The sequence below is a fragment of the Tupaia chinensis genome, unplaced genomic scaffold, assembly GCF_000334495.1.
Source record: "Tupaia chinensis unplaced genomic scaffold, TupChi_1.0 Scaffold000402_1, whole genome shotgun sequence".
NCBI lineage: Eukaryota > Metazoa > Chordata > Mammalia > Scandentia > Tupaiidae > Tupaia > Tupaia belangeri.
The window spans coordinates 3,875,406-3,902,406 of record NW_006159904.1 but is presented as its reverse complement, the minus strand read 5'-3'; the positions used below and the strand labels follow the sequence as shown (position 1 = coordinate 3,902,406).

The 27,001-nt window shown below is 36.5% G+C and overlaps 1 protein-coding gene across 2 annotated transcripts in view; it reads right to left on the bottom strand.

The window, feature by feature from the left end:
* Positions 1–17,820: 17,820 nt before the first annotated feature.
* COG6 (component of oligomeric golgi complex 6) overlaps positions 17,821–27,001 on the bottom strand; it is an 86,954-nt gene continuing 77,773 nt past the window's right edge. Inside the window, exon 19 of one of the 2 annotated variants that reach the window (XM_006154205.3) lies at positions 17,821–18,766. In XM_006154205.3, coding sequence (XP_006154267.1) covers positions 18,619–18,766 — 148 coding nt within the window. In that variant the 3' untranslated portion in view covers positions 17,821–18,618. The remainder of the gene's footprint in view (positions 18,767–27,001) is intronic. The other variant, XM_006154206.3, reaches the window with a different exon arrangement.

Here is a 27,001-nt window from a genome sequence, read left to right as displayed (position 1 = left end):
GGTAAATGATAATGAAAAATATGACAAATGAAGACTATGGATATAGCTAAACCTGGGCTTAGATGTAAATAGAGATGAAAATGCTAAATAAATATATTTAAAGAAATATCTAACAACAAAAGAAAGCCTGAGTATCAATGATATAAATTTCTACTTCGAGAAGGTAGAAAAAGAGGACCTCATAAAAAGTCAAGAAAGTAGAAGGAAGAAAATAATAAAAATGGAGCCAAAATAAGTAAAATAGAAGGCCAGTTGGTGGCATGGAGGCTACCGCGGCTGGTTCTGAATGCACCATTTAAGTCCCAGATACGGAAGCTTGAAAAACATGCCAGACATGTGTGTGTGCACACCCAAAATCCCAAGAAGAGAATGGAGGAGAAGGGATTGCAGCATGGCCATTCCTTCTGGGGAGTGATTTCTCACTTTTTTTTCTTCCTCTCTCTCTTTGTATATCTCTCTTTGTCCACCGAGCACACCTTCCCTATAGCAAAAACTAAAAACTAAATATGAAATAAAAAATAAATATAGGATAAATAAAATCAACAAATCAAAAATAGGGACCTTGAAAAGTCTAGTAAAATCTATAATTCTTTGCAAAACTAATTAAGAAAAAAATGCAAATTATCAATATCAGGTCAAAAGTCATTAAAAAGATAAAAGGACAGAAAAGAGAACATTATTACAAAAAATTAGATGAAATGGACATATAGATTGAAAAATAAATTTATCATAACTGACACAAGATATAGAACATCTGAAGAATATCTGTTTTTAAAATTGAATCTTTAATTTAAAACTTTACCATATACGGACCAGCAGTTAGCATAATGGCTATGTTGCTGGACTCCCATGTAGTTGACCGCAGTTTGCGTCCTGGACCTGGTGGCTTAAAACTCACACCTGGCGCGTGTGCGTGCGTGCCCAAGATCCCGAGAGGAGAACAGAGGAGAAGGGTTTGCGGCATGGCCATCCTCCCTGGAGGGTGATTTCTCGCTCTCTGTCTGTCTGGCAAGTGCACGCGCCGTATAGCAAAAACCTCTCCCAAAAAACTCCCCAAAAAACAAAAGACAAACAAACAAACAAAAAAACAAAAAAACCCACAAAACTTTCCCATATAGACATCTACAGGTCTACTTAGCTTCATTTGAATTTCCTCAAAATATTTAAGGAAGAAGTAAAATAATCTTAAATAACTTTTTCCAGATAACAAAATAGAATATACCCCAATTTGTTTTCTAAGGCCAGTTATTACTCTATTACCAAAAGCTGACAAGGACATTAAAATAAAGGAAAATTATAATGCAATCTTCCTCATTAACAAAGATACAAAAATCCTAAATAAAATATTACCAAATCAACTCGAGATAAATAAAAATGGATAACACACTATGACCACTGGGTATAGTCTAGAAATCCAAAGTTGTTTTGATATTTGAAATTCTTCACATTAAGCAAATTAAAAAAATGTGGGTGGGGAGGCACATGGTTTTCTAAATAGACATAGAAAAAAACATGTAACAAAATTCAATAATCATTCATGATTTAAAATAATCATAACAAACCAAGAGCAGAAGGGAATTTTCTTAATTTGATAAATCTTGTCTACAATATAACTACCTAATGAAAATTGAAAGCGTCTCCTTTTCCACATGTGGGAAAAAGACAAGGGAGACTACTATCACCACTCCTACCAGCTTTGTAACACTGTCGTGGTAGAACATTATAAAGTGCCACAGATCAAGGAAAGGATAAAAGAAACACGACTCGGGAACCAGCAGTTAGCGTAATGGCTATGTTGCTGGACTCCCACGTAGTCGACCACGGTTTGCGTCCCAGACCCGGTGGCTTAAAACTCACACCAGGCACGTGTGCGCGCGTGCCCAAGATACCGAGAGGAGAATGGAGGGGAAGGGACTGCGGTGTGACCATCCCCACTGGGGGGTGATTTCTTGCTTTCTGTCTCTATGTCTCTCTCTGTCTAGCAAGCACACGCACCCTAAAGCAAAAACCTCTCCAAAAAAAAAGAAACACAACTATTCCTAATCATAAACTATACAGATAAACTAAATAACGTTTAGCAGTGAGTAAATTTAGCAAAATCACAAGTCAACATACAAATATACTCAACACTATTTATACAGAAAAAGAAAACAGTATGATCAACTTAGCTTTATTCCAGAAATCCAAGTATTTTATTATCAGAAAAATTATGTCATTTACCATTTAACAAATAAAAGACTAAAGCCACCTGATATCTCAATAGATTCTGAAAGCTATTTAATAAAATTAAACACTTATTCATAATTAATAATTATAGTATATAAAAAAGTTTCCTGTCTAATCATCTACAGGTAACATAAAGCAAGCATACTTCTTAATATTGTAAGATATTAGGAACATCGCTTTAAAAATATTAGTAAAAGAAAGTGAACATTACCAGTGCTATTAGCTAACATTGTACTAGAAGTTCTAGACAACATACAAGAAAAATAAATAAATAAAGGGTAAGCCTAGCCTAGGCGGTACAGTCCTTAGCGTACTAGAGGTGGTGCTGGAAGCTACATGGCCAACCATGGATTCGGATCCCTTGGTTGGCCTGCAAACTTGCTGGGCATGTTTATGAGCACCCAAGATCCTGAGGAGCTGGAGGACATGGGAAAACTGATTAAATCCTGAGGAGAGTACCTTTTTTGAAATGTACATACAGAAAACGCAAAGTAAAATCTCTGGAAATAAGTAGTTAGAATGGTGCTTGGATCTAATATAATCAATATTCAAAAATCAATTCCATTTCTATGGATAGGAACAAATAATTTAAAAGGTAATTTAAGGGAACCAGCAGTTGGCGTAATGGCTATGTCGCTGGACTCCCACGTAGTTGACCGTGGTTCACGTCCCGCACCCGGTGGCTTAAAACTCACACCGGGCGCGTGGGCATGCGTGCCCAAGATCCCAAGAGGAGAATGGAGGAGAAGGGATTGCGGCATGACCATCCCCCCTGGGGGGGTGATTTCTCGCTTTCTGTCTCTATGTCTCTGTCTGTCTGGCAAGTGCACGTGCCCTATAGCGAAAATCTCTCCAAAACAAACAAATAAATAAATAAATAAAAAGGCAATTTAAAAAATATGTACCATTTACACTATTCACATGAACTGTAAGTTCTTTAAGAATAAATGATGGTGTCTTAGATCTATATGGAGAAAATCATTTTAAAAAACTTTTAAAGACATTAAATCTACCCTCATAAGGATACTTAACATACTACAGTTTGGTACAAATTATATAAAGATATCATTTCTCTCCACATTGACATATAGATTTTAAAAATTCCAAACCATATTCCTAATGGTTGGTTGAGAAGTATAAGCGAGTTGTCTATTATGCTGCAAAATATAAGTTGCTGTTGCAGAAGAGCAAAAAGCCAAGAATCCTTAGTCTAGGTGAAGAAAGCAAGAGAACACAGTACCATGTAGCAAGACTTAACTATAAAGCTATAATAATTAATAAGTGTGTTATTGGTATAAGAATAAACAACTTAGTGGTGTAGTGTTTGAGGTGTTTGAGGTGCTGGACTCCCATAGAGTCAACCGTGGTTCAAGTCGCAGACCTAGTGGCTTTAAACTCAGGCCTAGAGTGTGTGCTCAAAATCCTAAGAGAGTGAAAGAGATGAGATTGCGGTGTGGCCATTCCTCCAAAGAAGGGGGAGGGGGTAATTTCTCATTGTCTCTCTGTGCCTCTCTGTCTCTCCAGTGAGCATGTGAGCCCTATGGCAAAATCTAAAATAAATAAATAAAGAAAGAAAAGAAAAAAGAAAAAAGGAGAAAATAACTAAGCAAAAAATGCAGTAAAAATCCATCAATTTATTCACATACATGGAAGTTTGATTTTGACAGAGATAGCACTATCCTTACCCTAAGATCATCACACACAGAAAGAAGGAAGCAGTGCTAGTTCTCTACTATTCCCCACAGATATGAAGCTACTAAGAGCAATACTACAGCAAATGATTTTACTACTGTAAAGAGAGTCTTCTGGCAAATTATGAGTGTGTTTGCACATTTTTTGATTAATGCAAATTTCATTATGGTTTATTGTTATATGATACATTACATTAACCTGTTAATATTCAGTGGATAAATAATTTTTTGTAAGATTCAGAATATAGACAGAATAAATGCACAGTGTTTCCATTGTTTATTTTCTTTTTTAGCAGTTATCTTTTTGGCTTTTTAATGGTTGCCTTGCTTATTATATCATTAAGAAAAGGAACTAATACAGGTTTTTTGAGAGATTTTTGCTATAGCGCATGTGTGCTCACTAGAGAGACAGAGAAAGACAGTGAGACAGAAAGTGAGAAATCATCCCCTGAGGGGATGGCGATGGCGCAATCCCTTCTCCCGGGATCACGGACACGCACACACGTGCGTCTGAAATATGCAAATTATTCGGAGTGAAGAAAGGCGCTCAGTTTCCATCAGTAATGAAAAGTGAAAAGAATGACACATTCTGCTCTGGGGCAGAGAGGGGCCGGAAGAGGATGCGTGTGCAGGATTACAGATCGGACGGTCTCGCGTATGCCCTACACAGGGGGCTGAGTAACCCTGCGGGACAGCACTCTGACCATGTGTACCGGCGTAATGGCTATGTCGCTGGACTCCCACGTAGTTGACCGTGGTTCACGTCCCGCACCCGGTGGCTTAAAACTCACACCGGGCGCGTGGGCATGCGTGCCCAAGATCCCAAGAGGAGAATGGAGGAGAAGGGATTGCGGCATGACCATCCCCCCTGGGGGGGTGATTTCTCGCTTTCTGTCTCTATGTCTCTGTCTGTCTGGCAAGTGCACGTGCCCTATAGCGAAAATCTCTCCAAAACAAACAAATAAATAAATAAATAAAAAGGCAATTTAAAAAATATGTACCATTTACACTATTCACATGAACTGTAAGTTCTTTAAGAATAAATGATGGTGTCTTAGATCTATATGGAGAAAATCATTTTAAAAAACTTTTAAAGACATTAAATCTACCCTCATAAGGATACTTAACATACTACAGTTTGGTACAAATTATATAAAGATATCATTTCTCTCCACATTGACATATAGATTTTAAAAATTCCAAACCATATTCCTAATGGTTGGTTGAGAAGTATAAGCGAGTTGTCTATTATGCTGCAAAATATAAGTTGCTGTTGCAGAAGAGCAAAAAGCCAAGAATCCTTAGTCTAGGTGAAGAAAGCAAGAGAACACAGTACCATGTAGCAAGACTTAACTATAAAGCTATAATAATTAATAAGTGTGTTATTGGTATAAGAATAAACAACTTAGTGGTGTAGTGTTTGAGGTGTTTGAGGTGCTGGACTCCCATAGAGTCAACCGTGGTTCAAGTCGCAGACCTAGTGGCTTTAAACTCAGGCCTAGAGTGTGTGCTCAAAATCCTAAGAGAGTGAAAGAGATGAGATTGCGGTGTGGCCATTCCTCCAAAGAAGGGGGAGGGGGTAATTTCTCATTGTCTCTCTGTGCCTCTCTGTCTCTCCAGTGAGCATGTGAGCCCTATGGCAAAATCTAAAATAAATAAATAAAGAAAGAAAAGAAAAAAGAAAAAAGGAGAAAATAACTAAGCAAAAAATGCAGTAAAAATCCATCAATTTATTCACATACATGGAAGTTTGATTTTGACAGAGATAGCACTATCCTTACCCTAAGATCATCACACACAGAAAGAAGGAAGCAGTGCTAGTTCTCTACTATTCCCCACAGATATGAAGCTACTAAGAGCAATACTACAGCAAATGATTTTACTACTGTAAAGAGAGTCTTCTGGCAAATTATGAGTGTGTTTGCACATTTTTTGATTAATGCAAATTTCATTATGGTTTATTGTTATATGATACATTACATTAACCTGTTAATATTCAGTGGATAAATAATTTTTTGTAAGATTCAGAATATAGACAGAATAAATGCACAGTGTTTCCATTGTTTATTTTCTTTTTTAGCAGTTATCTTTTTGGCTTTTTAATGGTTGCCTTGCTTATTATATCATTAAGAAAAGGAACTAATACAGGTTTTTTGAGAGATTTTTGCTATAGCGCATGTGTGCTCACTAGAGAGACAGAGAAAGACAGTGAGACAGAAAGTGAGAAATCATCCCCTGAGGGGACAGCCATGCTACAGTTCCTTCTCCTACATTCTCCTCTTGGGATTTTGGGCATGCATGGACATGTCTGGTGTGAGTTTTAAGCCACTGAGTCCAGGACTTGAACCACAGCCAGCCATGTGGGAGTCCAACAACATATTCATTATGCCATCTGCTGGTCCCAAGAAGTAAAACCAGTACAGTTTAAAGAAAAATTTAAAAAAATTCTGGTCTGTAGTTAAAAATGTACTGCAGGTGAAAGAAGGAGCAACAGGAAGCCCCTACAATCCAAGAGACAGGAGAAAGTTGCTGCTGCCCCATGTCTGCTGACACAATTCTACCCTTCACCCCTCTAGGACTAAAGGGCAGGCCTAAGCCAAGCTTCTGGGCTTAAATTCATCAGTAGGGACCTCCCTGCCCAGCTTGCTGTGGCAGAGGAGAGGCGTTCCTGCCTGAGGGATGTGCTTGTGCACCACTCTAAGTGGTCTACTCCTTTACATTCTACCTGTCAGTGCAATCTCATACATCTGGAAGCCGATGGGTTTGGGTATACAAGAACCAAATACCTGAAAATAGCAGACTGTGGAGGAATTCTTTTCCCATAACCCCCCTAAGCAGTAAAAGGAGAGAAATTCCACTCTGAATACCTAAACTCTAAACTCCTACTTCGGGTTCCACACCCACAGTAGAAGAAGGAAACTGGCACAATACTTACGTATGTCATAAAGAAGTGCAGGAGCACACAGTTCCAGCAACATACTCCACAGAAGTAGGAAGACGTGAGTATATCATATCTAAAAACTAAAGCAGAGTCAAAAGAAACAGGAAAAAGTCAGGAAGTCTCCCACTCACCAAAGGATCACCACTCCTCACCAACAGTGGATAAAACATGAGAGATCGATCACAAAAAATACCTGAAAAAACAATTCAAAATATTAATTGTAACAATACTCAACAAGATTCAAGAAAAAATAGAACCAGTTTCAGGAGATGAGAAAATCTTTCTATGACATGAAGGAGGAACTCCATAAGAAGAAAGACAGAAAAATGGAAAAAGAATCAAACAGAAATTATGGAGATAAAGAAAATATTGCAGGGGGACTAGCAGTTAGCATAATGGCTATGTAGCTGGACTCCCACGTAGTCAACCACGGTTCGCGTCCTGGACCCGGTGGCTTAGAACTCACGCTGGGCGCGTGTGCGTGCGTGCCCAAGATCCCAAGAGGAGAATGGAGGAGAAGGGATTGCGGCATGACCATCCTCCCTAGGGAGTGATTTCTCGCTTTCTGTCTCTATGTCTCTCTCTGTCTGTCTGGCGAGCGCACGCGCCCTAAAGCGAAAACCTCTCCAAACAAAAAGAAAAGAAAATATTGCAGGAAAACAAACCTCCCTTGAAAATATCAACAGATTAGACCATGCAGAAGAAAGAATCACTGACCTTGAAAATAAAACCCCCAATGTAGTCAAAGCAACTGAAAAGAATAGAATAACCATTAAAAATGAGGATAACATTCAGGAAATCCAAGGCACCATTAAATAGTCAAATACCTGCATTATAGCTATTTTAGAAGGCGAAAAGACGAGTAAAGGCATAGAAAATGTCTTTCATAATATATTAATTGAAATTCTTTCAAACTTAAGGAGGCATGTGGACATCTAAGTCCAGGAGATACAAAGGACAACAACAAATTGATAACACATAAGAAGATCATCTCCAAAGAATATCATAGCAAATTAGTAAACACCAAAGACAAAATTCTAAAAATGTCAAGAGAGAAACACCAAGTTACTTAAAAAGGTTGCTCCATTAGACTAACATCAGATCTCTTAGTTGAAACAATGCAGACAAGGAAAATGGAAAGATGTATTTAAAACTTAAAAGAAAAGTAATAGCAGTCAAGAGTATTATACCCAGCAAGATTATCCTTCAAATGGGAAGGAGAAATAAAATTATTACTAGATACACAAATGCTGAAAGAATTCACCAAAACAAAACTGACTCTTCAGGAAATACTTAAGGGGTTACTCTACCAGAAAGCTAGAGAAATAGAAGAGAAAAACAAAACAACTAGGAAAAAAAAACGACAAGTCTACACATATTGATAGTAACATTGAATGTTGAGACTAAATGTAGATTCAACAATTTTATACACCAGCAGGTTTAAATATATATATCTATCAATTATTTGATAGACAGTTCAATTTATATAGGTTTAAATTATATATACCACAGGTTTAAATGTATATACCTGTTATAACTATTATTCATTATATAAGACTAGATAATGGAAGAAAATGTTTTAACTGAGTCTTTCTCTGGAATAAATTTTAAAAAAGGTTAAAATCAAGAACATTGTAAAGTCTATAAATCACCAAATCACTGGCTTTATCATCTTCACTTATAATCATCTCTTTCCAATGTTTGGTTATCTTTGCTTTTGTGAAGACTTACTTCATTATGCACAATGCATACTATGGTCTTACAAGAACTTGGTGTGAATAAAATATTCTTTATCTAACTCTTCCTAATAAGCTATTGTTATGTATAATTTTACCTATCTCTTACTGGACCAATAATTGATACCCACAGCTGTGTTTTAGGTTATAAACTCTTATCTTCCATAGTCTTCTACATGGAAACTACAAGTTCTTCTTTCATTGGCTATGTTAAGATTATCTTTGTAATTTATGTGACTACAGTCTGATTTTTAATTAATACGTTTTTCTTTAAAACTGTACCTCACAGTAAAGAATGTCATAGATAATTCAGTACAAACTTGACAGGATATTCATTGCAGTGGGCTTCAAATGTCTACAACATAATGTTAAATGTTGAAGGTGGTGAATATGTTTATATCCTCAATTTGTTTATTACACACTGTATACATACTTTTTTTGGAAGGTTTTTGCTATAGGGCATGTGCATTGACTAGAAAGACAGACAGACAGAGAAACAGAAAATGAGAAATCATCACCCGGGGGGGATGGCCATGCCTTCCCTTCTCCTCTATTCGCCTCTCTGGATCTTGGGCACACATGAACACACACACATGCCCAGTTTGAGTTTAAGCCACTGGGTCCAGGACTCGAACCGTGGTCAACTACATGGGAGTCCATTTACATAGCCTTTATACTAACTGCTGTTCCCTTTTTACATACTTTTTTTTTTTTGAGAGTTTTTTTTGCTATAGGGCGCATGTGCTCGCCAGACAGACAGAGAGAGACATAGAGACAGCAAGCGAGAAATCACCCCCCAGGGGGGATGGTCACGCCGCAATCCCTTCTCCTCCATTCTCCTCTCGAGATCTTGGGCATGCATGCGCACACGCCCAGCGTGAGTTCTAAGCCACCGGGTCTGGGACACGAACCGCGGTCAACTACGTGGGCATCCAACGACATAGCCATTATGTTAACTGCTGGTTCCCCCGTTTACATACTTTTAAAAACCATTTTGTGGCCATACAAAGATGTGTAATGATTATCTGTAAATCATAAATTACAATAAATTTTTAAAGAGGAAAATAAGTTTAACAATCAAGGACAACTTCATGATCTCAAGGTTAAGGGAGCCAGATCACACATGGCCAACTGCAGTTTGAACCCTGGTCTGGTGGCTTGAGGAGCCTACTAGGCATGTGTGTGTGTACCCCAAATTGCAACAGAATGGACAAATGAATAAGGGATTGTAGCATGTCCATGCCCCATTGGAGAGTAATTTCTCCCTCTTATTCTCTCTTAATCTTTTTCTCTCTCTGGTGAGCACATACACCTTCTGGCCATTAAAAAAAAAAAAAAAAGTTCAGCTATGAATCCAGTGTAGGTAGCACAAGTGGAAGAGCAGCACTGCTAGCTACTTTAAGCCATATGGAAAGTCTCCAGGTTTGGATTACAGGTTGACCTGAACAGTTTAGCATGCCTGTGAACTTGGCCAGCTGGAAGGTTTGGGGGAGATTACAGTCCAATGACTCCCTGTCAGCAGAGCCTGTCTCTCTTTCTCACTGTCTTTCGGGAAATAAATACATTTTTAAAAGTACTGCAATTATGCAGAATACTAATCAAATCTTTGGTGTCTTTTTTTAAGACTTGGCTTCTAAGGCAATTTTTTTTTTTACCTCATTTCAATCCTAATTACCATTTTATATTCCATCAGAGTCCTGATTAGCAAAACGGTAGCCAACTCTTGCCTGAATCCTGTGAACTAGGTTCACATAAATGACATCCCTAGAAAAACTCAAGGCATCTCAACACAGGAGATTCAACTTTAGAAGCTGGCTTGCACTCTTGCTCCTTGTTATTTTGCTTTCAGTAGGGAAAAATTAATGCTTGTACCAGTGTATTTCCAGATCTCGACATTGATGGAAATAAAGAGAATATGTACATAATTTCCTGGTGGCAAACCTATAAACTTTGAAAATCCTAGTTGGTTTATACTTTCACTGTTTTAAATACAGTATAACAAAACATTCTGTAAAAAAAATAATACATCCTTTCAAAGCAGCAAATATTTTACATAAATACATTGGCCCTACCAAAAATTTTCCTGAATTCAGCTCATTCTTAGAAGCTTAGTACCATTTATTTTTACTTATTAAATTATCATGCTAAGAAAGTTATTATTTTTAACATCTACTGGCATTGCTAGTTGGATTTGATAGACTAGCATGCTGTTATTAATATGATTATTATATTCATTTCTCAGCTAATTTATAGTAATTTTATATTTGGATCTGTAAAAATACATAATTACATTATCTATCTCCAAAAGCACATTCACTCTAAGGAGAAATAAATAAGTATTTTCAAGATGATAGATTATTATGCTCAAATAAAATTACAAACCTGAAGTAACCACATGCAGACCTATTTATAATATTATCTAAACAGCATATTTAATAGAAAAAAAATGGACTGACTTGCTGCAAGTATTCAATAGTGTTTTACAGCTTTAGCCCTTATGATGTAACTATATTTTGCTTATATAATTAAAGTCCATAGTACATAAAAGATGAAAACTGCTAAATATTCCAAGATTGGTTAATTATGTATCAGTATTGTTGCCAAGTTCATGAAAAATAAGCCTCACCTTCTGACTTTGAAAAGAGACCCTCAGATAGTATTCCTAAATTTCAAAAATTACATGATCTCAATATCTGAGGGCCGGCAGATGACATAGGGTTACATTGCTGAACTCTTTCAAGACTGATCACAGGTTGAGTACTAAACTTAGCAGCTTGAATATCATGGCGAGTGTGTGTGTGTGCCCAAAGAAGAGAATGGAGGAGAAAGTACTGTGGCGTGGCCATCCCCCCTTGGGGGTGATTTCTCACTTTCTGTCTCTCTGTCTCTCTCTGTCTTTCTGGCAAGCACAAGCACCCTATAGCAAAAACCTCTCAAAAAATTTTTAAAAAATAATAAAATAAAAATACAAGTTACAACTTTTACAATGATAAACGCATAATGTTACAAAAAACTATTTTTTTTTTTTGTTTAAAGAAAGAGTTTTTTTTTTTTTTTTTGCTATAGGGTGTGTGCACTCACCAGAGAGAGACAAAGAGGGGGAAAATGAGAAGTCACCCCCAGGGGGAATGACCACACCGCAATCCCTTCTCCTCTGGGGATTTTGGGGGCACTCACACAGAAGTGCCCAGCATGAGTTTTAAGCCACCAGGTCTGGGACTCAAATCATGGGAGTCCAGTGATGTAACTATTATGTCACCTGCTGGTCTCAAGAACTTCCTTTTTAAGCTTTTTGCCCCTTTATATCTTCTGTTCAGTGAGACATTCTTATCATATTTTCCTTTAGTTCTTTAGACATTGTTTCCTTAGTTCTTAAACATATAAAAAATAGCTAAAATCTGTGTCTAGTTATGTTCAATATCTGGGCTTCTGCAAGGGCAATTTCTACTCACTGTTCCTCACATCTCCTGCTCCTTGGCATATCAGCTACACTTTGTCTTTTTGAGTGTCATGGTTATTTGTCTTGAAAAGTTAACATTTCAAATATAATAATTTATGAAATCTGAAAATCAGGTTCTCACAACCTGCCACTGCTGTTGTCTTCTATAGTTATGATGTCTATAGTTAATGACTTTTATGAATTCCTTAAAATCTGCATTCTTTGTCATGTGCACGGCTTATGTGTGTGATAGCCAATAGCTTAACTGTCAGCTAATGATCAGGGAAAGGTTTCCTTAAATGTCTAGAACAACAACAACAAAAATTTCTCAGTCTTTGTTGAAAAGTTTTGTGTGCATGTTGGGGCATGTTGTCAACACTCAACAACAGGGTTTTTCACTCTCCTTCACCTTCCATTTCCTCCTTTAAAAAGAGCCTCATGGTCAGACAGAAGTGAGATTTACGGCATCTCTAGTCTTTCCTGAGGGTGCACCCAGTCCTGATTATGAATATAGCCTTCTAGATTCCCAAGAACATGGTAGCTTTTCAAAGTCCTTATGAACATCTCATTCCCAACCTTTCTTCCAGAGCTTTCTTGTTATTGTTTGCCCCCAAACTGTTATCTACTGCTTTAGACAGCAATGACTAAAACCTTCACCTGCTATTGTTTTAAATAAACGCCCTCTGGGCAGTGGTGTTAGCAATGGATGAGTTCCTCATCAGGCACGATGGTAATAATAAGCTCTTTGAATGGCTCTCCAGAGAGCAGGCAGATCAAATTAGGACAATCCTTGCAAGTAATGAAAAGGTCCATTCAGTTCTTTCCAATACTAGGAATGTGGAATGATTTTTTCAAGCCTACTGCTAAGTTTGGAAGCATGATACAGGACAAGCATTAATTAAAAACTACAATGTTTGCTGTTCTTGTCAATTTTTCGCCTCTTTTCTTCATTATTTTCAAAAAACAATCCAGGTTGCTGCAAGCTTTGCATTAGTTTTCCAAGTTATGACAAAGTTGATACTGACAAAGTTGATGTTTACAGATATCTCTCTCTTTTTTTAATAGAGATTTTTGCTATAGGGTATACGTGTGCTTGCCGGAGAGACACTTGGAAAGCGAGAAATCACCCCCAGGAAGAATGGACACACTGCAATCCCTTCTTCTCCATTCTCCTCACAGGATTTTAGGCATGCACGCACACTCGCCTGGCATTAATTTTAAGCCACTGGGTCCGGGACTTGAATCATAGTCAACTATGTGGGAGTCCAGTGACATAACCATCTTACCATCTGCTGGTTGCAGATGTTGACAGCTTTTTGAAGACTTTTTATTATTACTTTTATATAAAAGTGGATCTTAGAATTCTCGAATTTACCATTTCTGCTGATGTCAGCATGAATAGAAAGAAAACTGTATAGTTGTGGTTTTAAACTTTTTCTGTGCTCTCAATCACTTCACGTACCTACATTTGGCTGAGCTGTAAAGGATGGTGTTAGTTCATTTTTTCCCTTTACCTACACGCACATGTATCCTACCAAAATGCATGGTTTATTCATAATACATGTGACTACTTCTGTGCAAGACAGAAAACTCCTGAATGACAGACACATGATTAGTAACATTTTAAAACTCTGGTGCTCATTACAGAAGCCTAGCCATCAGCTGGTACTTAATAAATGTGTTCAATAATGAAAGTAATAAAAAAAAATAGCTAACATACACTGAGCCCTAACTTTGGTCCAGAAGACCCTGTGCTAAGAACAATTTTAATTGTTTTCAGAGATTTTTGCTACAGGGTGTGTGGACTTGTTGGAGACACAGAGAGAAACAAAGACAGAAAAGAGAGAAATCACTCCCCAGAGGAATGGCCACACTGTAATCCCTTCTCCTCCATTCTCTTGGAATTTTGGGCACATATGCACACAGGCCCAGCCTAAGTTTCTAGCTGCTGGATCCAGGACTCAAACCACGGTTGACCATGTGAGAGTCCAGCACTTTAACCACTACACTACACACTGGCCCAAACCTTAAACATTTTTTAAATTGTAAAATATACAGAGAAGGGTTCATGTAAGATACCTGGAAATTTTAAAGACTATTTATTAAACAAATGAAATAACAAACAACCCATTGTAAGAAAAAAAATTATTGGTAACTTCAACACATATTGCATTGACCTAATCACTTGTGATTTCTTTTAGCGTCATATCATGCATTATCTATTAATATTGTATACTTAAAAAAATTCTATAAATGGAATACTATGTATTTTTTTCCTGTTAAACATTACATATTTTGAAAACCACTTGTTTTCACTATTGTAGAGTATCCTATTATGTGGCTATAACTGAAAACATCTGAGCTAATATTAGTCCAGATAAAATAGGCTATGCTGAGGAAATAATACCTAAAGGGAGGATAAAAAGAGAAAAAAGGTTTCTAGGGTCAAGTTCTAGAGTTTTAGAAGTCATTTAGAGGCAAGAGAGCCAGGGAGAGGTTGGAATGGATTAGGCAAGTGAAATAGAAGAAAAATGAGGAGAAATGGTGCCATCAAAGCCTGGAAATGATAGTATTTCAAATAGAAGTGTGTGGATTGCTACTGAGAGTTTAATGAAGTGAAGAAAGATAGTTATAGAAGGGTAATATTAATTCAATTTTTCCTTCTACTTAAATGCACATTTTCCCTACCAAAATGCCTTCTGTTTATTCATAATACTTGTTGACTATCTCTGTGCAAGAGAGAAAACTCCTCAATGACAGACATATCATTTGGAAATATTTAAAAACTCTAGTGCTCACCACAGAGTTTGTGGTGAGAATCCACTGGATATGATACATACAACACTGATGGAGATCTCATTAGGGTAGTCTTATTGTAGTAATGAGAGTCTGAAGACATACTGGGATCTTTTAAAGACAGAAGGAGAAATAAGAAAGTAGATGATGGTATGTGCAAAAGTGCATAAAAGCAAAAGAGAAATGGAGTTGTTTGAATTTAGGAGATGGAGAGGTTTCTTTTTTTTAATTATGAATACTATAATATTGTATATACCATTGAGAATAATTCTATAAAGAGGTCAGAAGTTGTTGATGAAACAAAATGAAGGGATAATCAAAAAAAAAAAAATAAGGCTCAGAGAGGATGAAAGAATGAGAGCTATAGCACAAAGTAAAGAAAAAGCCTGTCATGGGAAGAGGGACTCCATCTCCTAAGCAAAAGGAGCAAAAGACAGAGAAGATAGGTATAATATTTGAGGGCAGGAATATGAGGGGACTAATCTATGATACATACAACACTGATGGAGATCTCATTAGGGTAGTCTTATTGTAGTAATGAGAGTCTGAAGACATACTGGGATCTTTTAAAGACAGAAGGAGAAATAAGAAAGTAGATGATGGTATGTGCAAAAGTGCATAAAAGCAAAAGAGAAATGGAGTTGTTTGAATTTAGGAGATGGAGAGGTTTCTTTTTTTTAATTATGAATACTATAATATTGTATATACCATTGAGAATAATTCTATAAAGAGGTCAGAAGTTGTTGATGAAACAAAATGAAGGGATAATCAAAAAAAAAAAATAAGGCTCAGAGAGGATGAAAGAATGAGAGCTATAGCACAAAGTAAAGAAAAAGCCTGTCATGGGAAGAGGGACTCCATCTCCTAAGCAAAAGGAGCAAAAGACAGAGAAGATAGGTATAATATTTGAGGGCAGGAATATGAGGGGACTAATCTAACCATTTCTATTTTATTAAGTGAATTATGAAAGACATGAACTAAGAGAGACAGGGTAGAAAAGTCATCTTGAAAAGTGAGCAACTGAGTTTGCCAAAGAGATGGAGTAAAACTACAAAGCTGCAGAGCAACACTGAATGCCTGTCTTAGTCCTCTGAGCTACTGTAGCTACCATAAACTAGGTAATTTATTAATGACAGAAATTTGTTCCTCATACTTCTGGCAGTTAAGTTCAAGATCAAGGCACAGGCAGAGCTGGTCTCTGGTGAGGGCCTCCTTCCTCACTGAAGGCAACCTCCTCACTACAACCTTACCTGGTAGAAGGGATGAAGAGTCTTTCTAAGCTTTTTAAATAAGGCGCTAATCCCATTCATGAGGACTCCATGCTGATGACTTAATCACGCCTAGAGACCCTACCTCCTCATACCACCTTCATGTTGGAGGTGAAGGCTTCAACATAAGAATTTGTGGTGAACATAGACATTCAGATGACTGCAGTACCCATATGACAACTGTGATAGTGAGTTTAAAGCAAAGTCAGTCGGTCCATTTGTAAAATGTTTCTCACGTAATATTTGCCTGCTCAGGTATAGGTCTAGAGAAAGACATAGATAAGCTTAATCAGAGAAAGGTTTTGCCAGGTAAATACTTTTTCTTTTGAAAAACAGGCTAATATACAATGCCCAAGATTATACTTAAGCCAAAACAAATAGTTAAAAATGCAAACTATGAATTACATAAATCTAAGTATTATGCTAATTGTTACCATTTATAATCTTTTATTTTGACTTGGTTCTCAGTATCATGATACATTCTGCCATAACTAGTCTCTCACTAGTTATTTCAGTTTTGCCTCCCCTTTCCAGTCATACTTTTTCTAAATACACAGTGATGAGATATATAAAAATACTGCAAAGATTTTTGTTTTTGAAATAGTTTAATATTTTATTTGAGAAAACCAGGCAGTAAATAAAATACATTTTTTTCCTACAAAACAAAGGAATTCACTAATGGTAAAGTATCAATCTTTTTCCACAGAAGAAATAAATTATGTAAAATTTAAGCTGTTGATTTATATTATAATTTTGTCTCTTTTATGTCACACATATCCACTGAAGAAAGACTAAAATACAGATGTATACCAAAATGGATTCTCCAAAAAAACTTAAAAAAATTTTTTTTATTATTATTATTGTTATAATTTGCCAGAGGGTACATGCACTTACCAGAGAAAAACAGACAGCAAGCGAGCGAGCGAGCGAGCAAGTGAGAGGGTAAGAAGGCACCCACCCCCCAGGGGTAGTGGAGAGAGAAAGAGAGTGAAAAGGCACTCCCTAGGGGGACACCCCCAGGGGAGAAAGGCTGCCCAGCAATCCCTTTTTCATTCTCCTTTTGGGATTTTGGGCACATACTCCTGGTGTTTTTTCAAGCCACCAGGCCCAGGACTCAAACAGTGCAGTCAGCCATCCAACTGCCTGAACCACTATGCCACCAGCTGGTCCCCCAAACTTATTAGTTATAAAAAATTATAAACAGGCCACACTTTGTAAGTACTAATTTATGTTATATACTATTGGGTTGTCAGAAAAATCATGACACAGTTTTGCATAGAAAAATAATCATGACTTTCCTGAAGACCTGATATATGATCTACTATAAATAGTAACTCTATTATTATTAATTTTGAAATATTTTAAACTAGTCACTTTTTTTCCTTGTACCTCAGTTTTTCACTTATTATTTAGGGACATATCCCTTTTTGTAGATTCACCAGAAATCAAGATATTTTGCTAAAAAACACTGGTTGTTAAAACCTAACCACAAAGATAAGTCACATCAAACAGTTTTTCCTTTTATTTTTAAATTACTTTTTAAAATACAGCAAATTTGAATCGTCCTTAGAGGTAAAGTTCTAAAGTTGGTGCCCAGATCGTACTTTGTGAGGGATGCCATGGAGATAGACCTGCTACCACTGACAACACTCTTCTTGCAGTTCTCCCTTTGCTGTTCAGTAGATCACTATTTCTTTGGTTTGAATACCAAATAAAACTTGTGGTTGGTTGGACTGTTAAACACCAGGTTGCTGTGCAGCTTCAGGCCTCTGCTCCTAGCACTCTCTGGGAGTGCTCAGCTCTACCTCAAGTTCTGTCCAGGACATCTAGAGTGGAATCCCTATTTAAATTTGTTTTCTTTTTTTCCTTTTTGCTCAGTGTATACGTAAAACTGCATAAAAATATATGTAGTCTATTGCGCCCTATGTGCTAAAGTAAAATGGAAAAGAGATTTGCAGGTATGTACACCTGTAGCACAATCCACTGTTATTTTTCTCCTTCCTAATAGCTTCTTTAAGGCAGTTATTTTGGAGATATAGACAGAGGCTAAATTCAAAAAAATTATTAAATACAACTATTCAAATAAAAGCCATAAATCTTTAAGTAAAGAGACATTTATTAGGCCATATCCTTATACTAATTCCTGTTTAGACAAATTATTTTTTTCATGAGCTGTCAATTTAGAACTAGTTCATAGAAAAGGAAAACCTCTCAAATCTCTTATACCGTTGTTTGCCATACATTTATGTTCCAGAATACAGGGGACACTACAGAGCTGTAGAGGTGGATGGCTCAGAAGATAGCACTTCTATGGAGAGCAGATACGGAGCAATTCTAACAGGTCAGAATGTTACTTACTTCCATGTTATTGAGACCGAAAGAAATTCTTGGGACCTATAATCTTAGGACACACCAAAAAAAGCTGGAAGTATTAAATTTCAAAGGATTAATATACCATAAGCAAGATCACCTTCAGTGTTTTAGGGATGCATTATTTCGTGAACACAATTACACGAGCTCATCAGGAGAGAAGTGTCTGCACTTGGTGCGGTGAACGGTGTAGAATGCTCTCTGGATCTTTGTATTCGTTGACTGGGTTCATCACAGCTGCATACACTTCCGCATAGGCTCTGCAGACTAATTCTGTAGACTGTTTTACAATCTGCTCTCTGGTGATAAACAAACAAAATGAACACACTTTCTGGAAATACTAGGAATCGTAAGGAAACTTTATCTTTGAAACAATGCATTTCATTTTGATAATTACCAGATATAACGCTACACAAATTATTGGGTTGTCTGAAAAATCATGATGTATTTTTGCACAGCAAAACAGAAAAATACATCATGACTTTTCTGACAATCCAATATATGTCTTGATTTTGGGATAAAATATATTTCTAAATATATATTATTTATTAAAAGTATTCCCCATTACTATGTAGGTAATGCACGGTGGGAACTGTGTTTTATTCACTGTGGTATATCCTTCAGGCTAGGAGAATACATTGTATATAGTAGCTGCTGAACAAGAAATAGAAAGTGTGACCCAACATCCATGTATGGATTTGCAAAAACCGCTGATAACATATCAACCTTGAAAAAAGATGTTCATGTTATTCAAGTTTACAGAAACTTTTCTCTCTCAAAAAAACTTACAATAATCAGCCCTTACACCTAGAGCTCCTACACTAATAACCACATCCCTGACATTTCTTTCCTTCTCTCTAGAACACTAGGCAAAAATGTCACACTTGCTTACAACAAACTGCAGCATTCTCAAATGTTTCCATAAAATACATAAAAGAATAATACACATAGTCTTGCAAATATTTTAGAAATTAACCAGCTGGAAAAAAACAGTACTAGGCTGGTTAAACCTGAATCCACACCCTCTTTTAATGACAATTATATCCTGTCATCTTCAGCTGCTTGCATTATTTATTCATTAGACCTAGTCATGAGAACCGTTGCATTACTTTTCTGATTTTTACAATAATCTAAATTAAATTATCCATCATAAGCAGTGTTATTAATCCTTTTAGGATTAAAAAAATTAACATGGTCTTATTGGAAAAGATAAAGAGGTAGTAAAAGCTGGTTGAGAAAAGTCTTTCACATTGTGTAGAAAAAAAGAAACTGTTCCTTCTGGTCTATCCACTAGTTGCAAAGTTAATGGGATAGGAACAAAACAGAATGAGATTCTCCAAAGTGATTCCCAGTCAAACTCAAACTTAGAGTAAGAAGTATAGCTGATAGTGTAACTCCATATTTCTGAATAAGTGTAAGAGTAAATTTATCTGAACAAAGTCAAATACATTTATTGTGACCACACATTCACCTTCATTAAATGTGTACTAATGATTTCTATATGGTACAGTGAAGACACAATGATATGGTGAATTACTGTCAGAAGACTCCGTTGAAGCCCTGCCACTATTTTATTACTGCCTTTAACAAGTAACTTAATCTCTCCAGAACTAATTTCTTCATTGTAAAACAAAGTACTGAACTAAGTAATCTTTATAAGCTACTTTCAGTTTTTAAATTATACTATTCCATTGAGAGTTGGAGCAATTTAATGAGCTGTTTTTAAAAACAAAACAAAACACCTCTATGTGTCTATTTCTCCACTTACATATCAGTTTTTAAATTATACTATTCCATTGAGAGTTGGAGCAATTTAATGAGCTGTTTTTAAAAACAAAACACCTCTATGTGTCTATTTCTCTACTTACATATATGTACAGATATACAATACACACACTGTTTTAGGGAATTTGGTTCCCTAAATAATGATTAATAAGCATATCAGTTATTTGCATATAAATGGTATCTGTAGTGCTAAAACAGGTTTATTCTCTTGCTGCTTTTCTACCCCTTTTATTTATAATAATTATTATGCATATTCATTCTTTATCTTTAAAAATACCTATATATTTATCTGTCAATCTATCTGTCTTGTCTGCCTGCCTGTCTCATGTCTGGGCCTAAATTAATCATTAATATCATGTATGAAATACAGTCTCAAATAATGATGAATCATTTTACAAATAGTAAATGCTCAAAATAGAACACTCCGTTTATTGCATAAATAAGTACAAAATGACCAGCAAATCATCTCAGCCCATTAATGAGTTTCTGAAAGCTCTTGAATGCTGAGCAGGTGTTCTAGCACAGAGAGCCACCTGAGCTTACCTACTACACTCTGTTCAATCACAGCTATGCCTTAGCTCATGGGTGAACGGACAGTATTTTAGGAATGGTTTCTGTCCCGTTTTTACAAGACCAAAGGACATACGAAAAGGCCAGGTGAAAAGAGGGAAGGAAGTGAGATACTTTTTATTTGAATATAAGCTATAAGAGAACTGCAAAAAGTTTGTGGAAAATAGAATTAAAGTATAAGTTTATTCTGGTGCAAAATTTCTCTAATTCATATTCCCCCACCCGTTTGTTTTTTTTTTTTAAAGAGATTTTTGCTATAGGGCACACATGCTCGTCAGAGAGACAGAAAGCGAGGGAGGGATGACCATGCCACAATCCGTTCTCCTCCATTCTCCTCTAGAGATTTTGGGTATGCATGCACAAGGCCGAGTATGTTTTTAAGCCACTAGTCCGGAACTCAAAACACAGTCAACTATGTGGGAGTTCAACGACATAACCATTACGCCATCTGCTGGTCCCCATAATACACATTTTCTATGAGTTCTTTTAAGACTTCTCATACGATTGCCTATAAGGTTAGACCACTATATTTCCTGGTCTCTTTGCTACCACGTGATTGTCATAGGTATTTAATTAATAGGTGGTGCTCTAATGGCCTTTAGAAAGTGTGATAGTCCTTCCAGGGCAAGTTTAATTTTCAAATCTTAAAAACATAATCCATGAAAAATGAACATGTCAAAAATTTAATAACTCACTAAAGGAGGAAACTACTAAGATGATAAGCTTGTTCGAAGATAATTTTCAGTAACTGGTCATTTATAGGCATTTGAAATAAAAAGGGTGGAATAAAATAGGTTAGATTAAAAAAAGGGGTTAATGTGCTAGAAAATAAGAAAAACTGTAATATTTGGAATATCTCTTCTATCAGACAGAAAGTATTAATTAACATGTCCACCTAGATTGGGACCTTTAATCAGTAGTAAACCAAGAGTCAAAGATACATTCCTCTAAATAGTTGCTGATGGGCCTTGTTAACAATGCTTCATTATGACAATGTAAGGACATGATATTCTTCCAGATCTCATCTACCTATTTCCACGTTTTAGAAGGTCTTTCTTGACATTTTTTATATTTAGAAAGTAGCTTGCTAAACCAGTGTGTCATACAACATATACAATATTGGGTTATCAGAAAAGTCATGACATATTTTCCTAAGTTTTTTATGCAAAAACGTGTCATGACTTTTCTGACAACCCAGTATTATGTAGCTAATTTACTGTTAGGCAACAAAAAATATAAAAGAACTTAAGATGAAGATCAGTTTGTTATAGAATTTTTTTTTGGCGGTGGGTGGGGTGGGGTTATAGAGAAGGTATGTCAAAGAGAGACAGAGAGAAGGAGAGAAAACTAGAAAGCACCTCCCAGGGGTTATGACCATGTAGCAATCTCTTCTCCTCCATCATCCACTTAAGATTTTGGACAAGCATGCACACACCCCTGGTGTTTTTTGAATGGCACAATCAGTCACACGGCCCCAAGGCAACATATTTCAATTATTTATGCATCAGAATGCCACAATTTTTTTTTAAGAGAGACTTTTTAAATAAAATACCTGCGCTCATCAGACAGAGAGACAGACAGAAAGAAGTAATCACCCCTCAGGGGGATGGCCACATCACAATCTCCTCCACTGTCTTCTCCTCCATCCTCCTCTCATGATCTTGGGCATGTAAGCACATGTACCCAGGGTAAGTTTTAAATCACTGGGTCTAGGACTCGGGAACCCAGCACCATAATCACTATGACATCTGTTGGCCCCCAAAATGCCACCAATTAATTCATGCAATTTTTCCAGTTACAAATGTCCCAGTGTCATCACAATCTAGTAGTATATAAATTATTTATTTATTTATTTTTTAATGGTGCATGCACTCACCAGTGAAGGACAGAGAGGAAAAAAAGTGAGAAATCTCTCCTCAGGGGTGGCCACACTACAATTCCTTGTCCTCCGGTATCCTCTCAGGAATTTAGGCATGCATGCATGCAAACATGTCTGGCGTGATTTTCAAGTGACTGGGTCTGGGACTTGAACCATGGCTGCCCATGTGGGAATCTAGCGCCTTAACCACTACGCCACCTACAGGCCCCTAAAAAATCTTAATAAAGATTAATATATAGGGACCAGCAGATGGCGTGACAGTTATGTCTCTAGACTCCACGTAGTTGACCGCAGTTCGAGTACCAGACCTAGTGGCTTAAACTCACGCCAGGATTGTGTGTGTGTGTGTGTGTGTGTGTGTGTGTGTCCAAGATCCCAAGATGCAAATGAAGAAGGGACAGCAGCATGGCCATTCTCCCAGGGGGCGATTTCTCACTTTCTGTTTCTCTGTCACTGTCTTTCTGGCGAGCACACGTATGCTATTGCAAAAATACCTCTTAGGAAAAAAAAATTAATATCTAACTAAACGAAGTTATCATTCTCATCTTAAAATATGTTCATAGAAATTAACTGCATTTTCAAAAATGTAGTATAAATAATGCACTTAAATCACTGCTGAGATGAAAAATGAAGTGCTTATTTCCCAAATCAGTGAGCTTGTCATTAGTCAGTACTTTAGGATTTTGGTTGCCATAACAACATGATACAACTTTCATCATTATCATAAACCCAACATTTCTAAAAATAGCTTATTTCAACATTCAAGTTCTCTGATCATTAAAGGTGAGCTTTATTATTAGCATCATGGTTAAGAGTGCAGTAAGATATGTCACAGGAGAAAGGACGGTGTTAAAAATTAAAGCCTGAAAAAACTAAAACTAAAGTATGATAATATTCTTAAAAATAAAAGATTTTGTCTTTATTGCAATATAAACATCAAAAATGTCAAAATGGGTCAAGTCAAACTTATCTCAGGTCAGTTTTCTGTCTCTAAGTAAAATGAAAGCATATTGGTTTTTTGTTTTGTTTTGTTGTTTTTTTTAAGATATTTTTTTTTTTTGCTATAGAGCATGTGTGCTTGCTGGAGAGACAGAGGGACACAGAGAGATGAAAAGCAAGAAATCACCCTCCAGGGGGATGGTCATGCTGCAATTCCTTCTACTCCATTCTCTTCTCAGGATATTGGGCACGCATGCACACGCACCTGGCCTGAGTTTCAGGTCTGGGACTTGAACCATGGTGGACCATGTGGGAGTCTAGTAATGTAACTATTATGCCATCCGCTGGTCCCAAGAACGTAGTTTTTATGATGCCAAGGTACGTATTTCATATGTTTATCACATATGCCAAACATCTTTGAGTACTCATTCTTTAAAAAAACAGTAATTGTAATATAAAAAGAATTACAGTCTGGTGCTGAAAAGAATGACCTTTAGAATCAGAAATACTGGATTCAAATCCTGGCTCTGCTTCTTACTAATTATTTGACCTGAGTTCAATTACCTGATCTTTCTAAGCAATGTCTTATATTATAAAGCAGAGATGCTAATTTATAGGCTTAAAGAGAGCATTAGATTAAGAAATTCATTAAAGGATCACTCATGGTAGGTGTTCAGATTAGGCCACAGTAATTGGGTAGATGCTGATAAAGAGTAAAAAAAGAGAATAATTCAAAGGCTCATATGATAATCCAGATAAGATGATACCTTGAACCAGCGTGGTAAATATGAAGACACTTGAAAGTGATCAGAATCCCTTCTCACCTACTTATTTCTAGAATATTTAAAATAATAGTTCCATGATTTTTTTTTTTTTTCTTTTTCTATAAGACAAGTCTGCTTGTCAGAAACAAAGACAGAGAGACAGGGAAAGTGAGCAATCATTTCCAGGGGAACAGCCATGCCACAATCCTTCTCCTCCATTCTCCTTTCAGGATTTTGGGTACACATGCACATATGCCTGGCATGATTTTCAAGTTACCAGGTCCAACACTCAAACCACAAAGTTGGACATGTGGGATCTAGTACCTTTTTTTTTTTTTGGAGAGGTTTTTGTTATAGGGCACATGCACTCACCAGACAGACAGAGAGACAGACAGACAAACAGTGAGAAATCAGCCCCCCCAGGGATGGCCACACTGCAATCCCTTCTCCTCTGGGGGGGAGGGGGGAAGGACGGCCACGCCACAATTGCTTCTCCTCCATTCTCCTCTTGGATCTTGAGCACGCACGCACACATGCCCAGTGTGAGTTTAAGCCACTGAGTCCAGGACTTGAACCGCAGTCGACTACATGGGAGTCCAGTGACAGAGCCATTATGCTAACTGTTGGTGCCAGAATCTAGTACCTTAACCTCCATGCCACCTGCTTGTCCAGGAATTCTGATTAGAGTTATGCTGAATTTACAGATTAATCTGTTTCATTTGTGAATTTTCCCATCTATAAGCACAGTATGCCTATTTATTCAGCTATTTAAGAACTTTCAATGAAGTTTTATAGTTTGTTCATATAAATTTCCATATATATTATTTGATTCATTCCTAGGAAAAAATCTTGTAGTTATTATGGTAAAGTCCTTTTTGTTTAATTATATGTTCTAATTAGCTATTGCTGATAGAGGAAAGGTACCAATTTTTAATGTTAATTTTGAATCTGGCCAAGTAACAACTCTATTTCAGTTCTATTAATTTGTTAATTTCTTTGGTTTTGGCACAAACATCTAAAATTAATGGGTTTCACTAATTATTTTCAGTATTTAACTAAACTCATTGTACTGACTAGAAGAACCAAAGACTAGATATGATAATAAGTATGCATATCTAATTTTGAACATCAATGAAAATGTGAAATGTTTCATCACTAAGCATGATATTTGCTGTAGATGTTTCAATATGGTCTTTAGATGTCTCTTGTAAAATTGTATTATTTTCTAACTGGCTTATGTATTGAGTTATAGTAAGATTATTCTCTGTATGCTTTGGTTATGGTATATTCTTTTAATGCAATGGTATGATTACTTATTTTGTAAAGTTTTTTTATGTTTTACACTTCATGTTTAACATCTTCTTAAGTGTATCTTTTATCAATATAAGATATTTTCTCCTTTGAGCTTTTAATTATCTTTAAGTTTAATTTTGTCTACTAATATGGCTATTCCTGTTTTCTTTTTGTGCCATTTTGTTTTAGATGTCTCTCATAAAGACATCTAAGCTTTTTAAAACCTAAACTGAGACTCTCCACTATTAAAATAGGATAATTTATTTACATTCATTGAAAAACTTTAGTTTGAAATTTATAAAAGCAAGCTTGTTTTAAATTTTTCTAGTTCTCATACTTTTTATTTCCTTTCTGCTCATTCTCACATTAGCTTGGTGAATGTTTTAAGAGTACCTGAAAATGTATATTTCTTGTAGTTGTGTGTACTACTCTATATTTCTATTATAATGGTTGAGGTTTGTGGTATGGTTCAGGTCTTTCACATTACACTGACTCTACTTTTTTTTTTATCTCTTAGAGAAGAGTATTGAAATATCTGTAATTTGGGATCAGCAGAAAGCATAATGGTTACGTCACTGGACTCACATGTAGTCAACTGCGGCTCGAGTCCTGGACCTGGTAACTTAAAACTCATGCCAGGGCGTATGTGTGTGCATGCGCAAGATCCCAAGAGGAGAATGAAGAAGAAGGGATTGCAGTATGGCTATCCTCATGGGGAGTGATTTCTCACTTTCTGTCTCTCTGTCTCTGTGAATCTAGAAAGTGCATACACCCTATAGCAAAAATCTCTAATAAAAGAAAAATAACTGTAAGTCTTCATGTATCTATTCCTCCTCAATTCTGTAAAGTTTTACTTCATGTTATTTGCAGGCTTACTATTAGACATACATATCTGGAATTATATATTCTTCAAAAATTGATTCTATTGGACAGCTCCATGGCTCCTGCGATCTAGCCATTTTGGGGGAAACGGAGAAATGAAGAGGTCCCACTGATAATTCGGCCTCCAGCATACAAAACTCGCGTGATTGAACTTCCAAGTTTGGGAAGAAACCGACCATCCACCAGATGACTAGAAATTGCTGCAGGACCACAAGAAATACCGGGAAGCAGGAAAATACCCCTCCTCCAAGGGAAATGGATAGCTCCTCTTCATCCACACATAGTTCAATGGAAATCATGGAAATGTCTGATAAAGAATTCAGAACATTCATAATGGCAAAGCTAACAGAGATGGAAGAGAAGAGAGATAAGGAACTGCTGAAGAGGAAGGAGAAAGGAGCTGAAGAGTTCCAGGAGGTGAG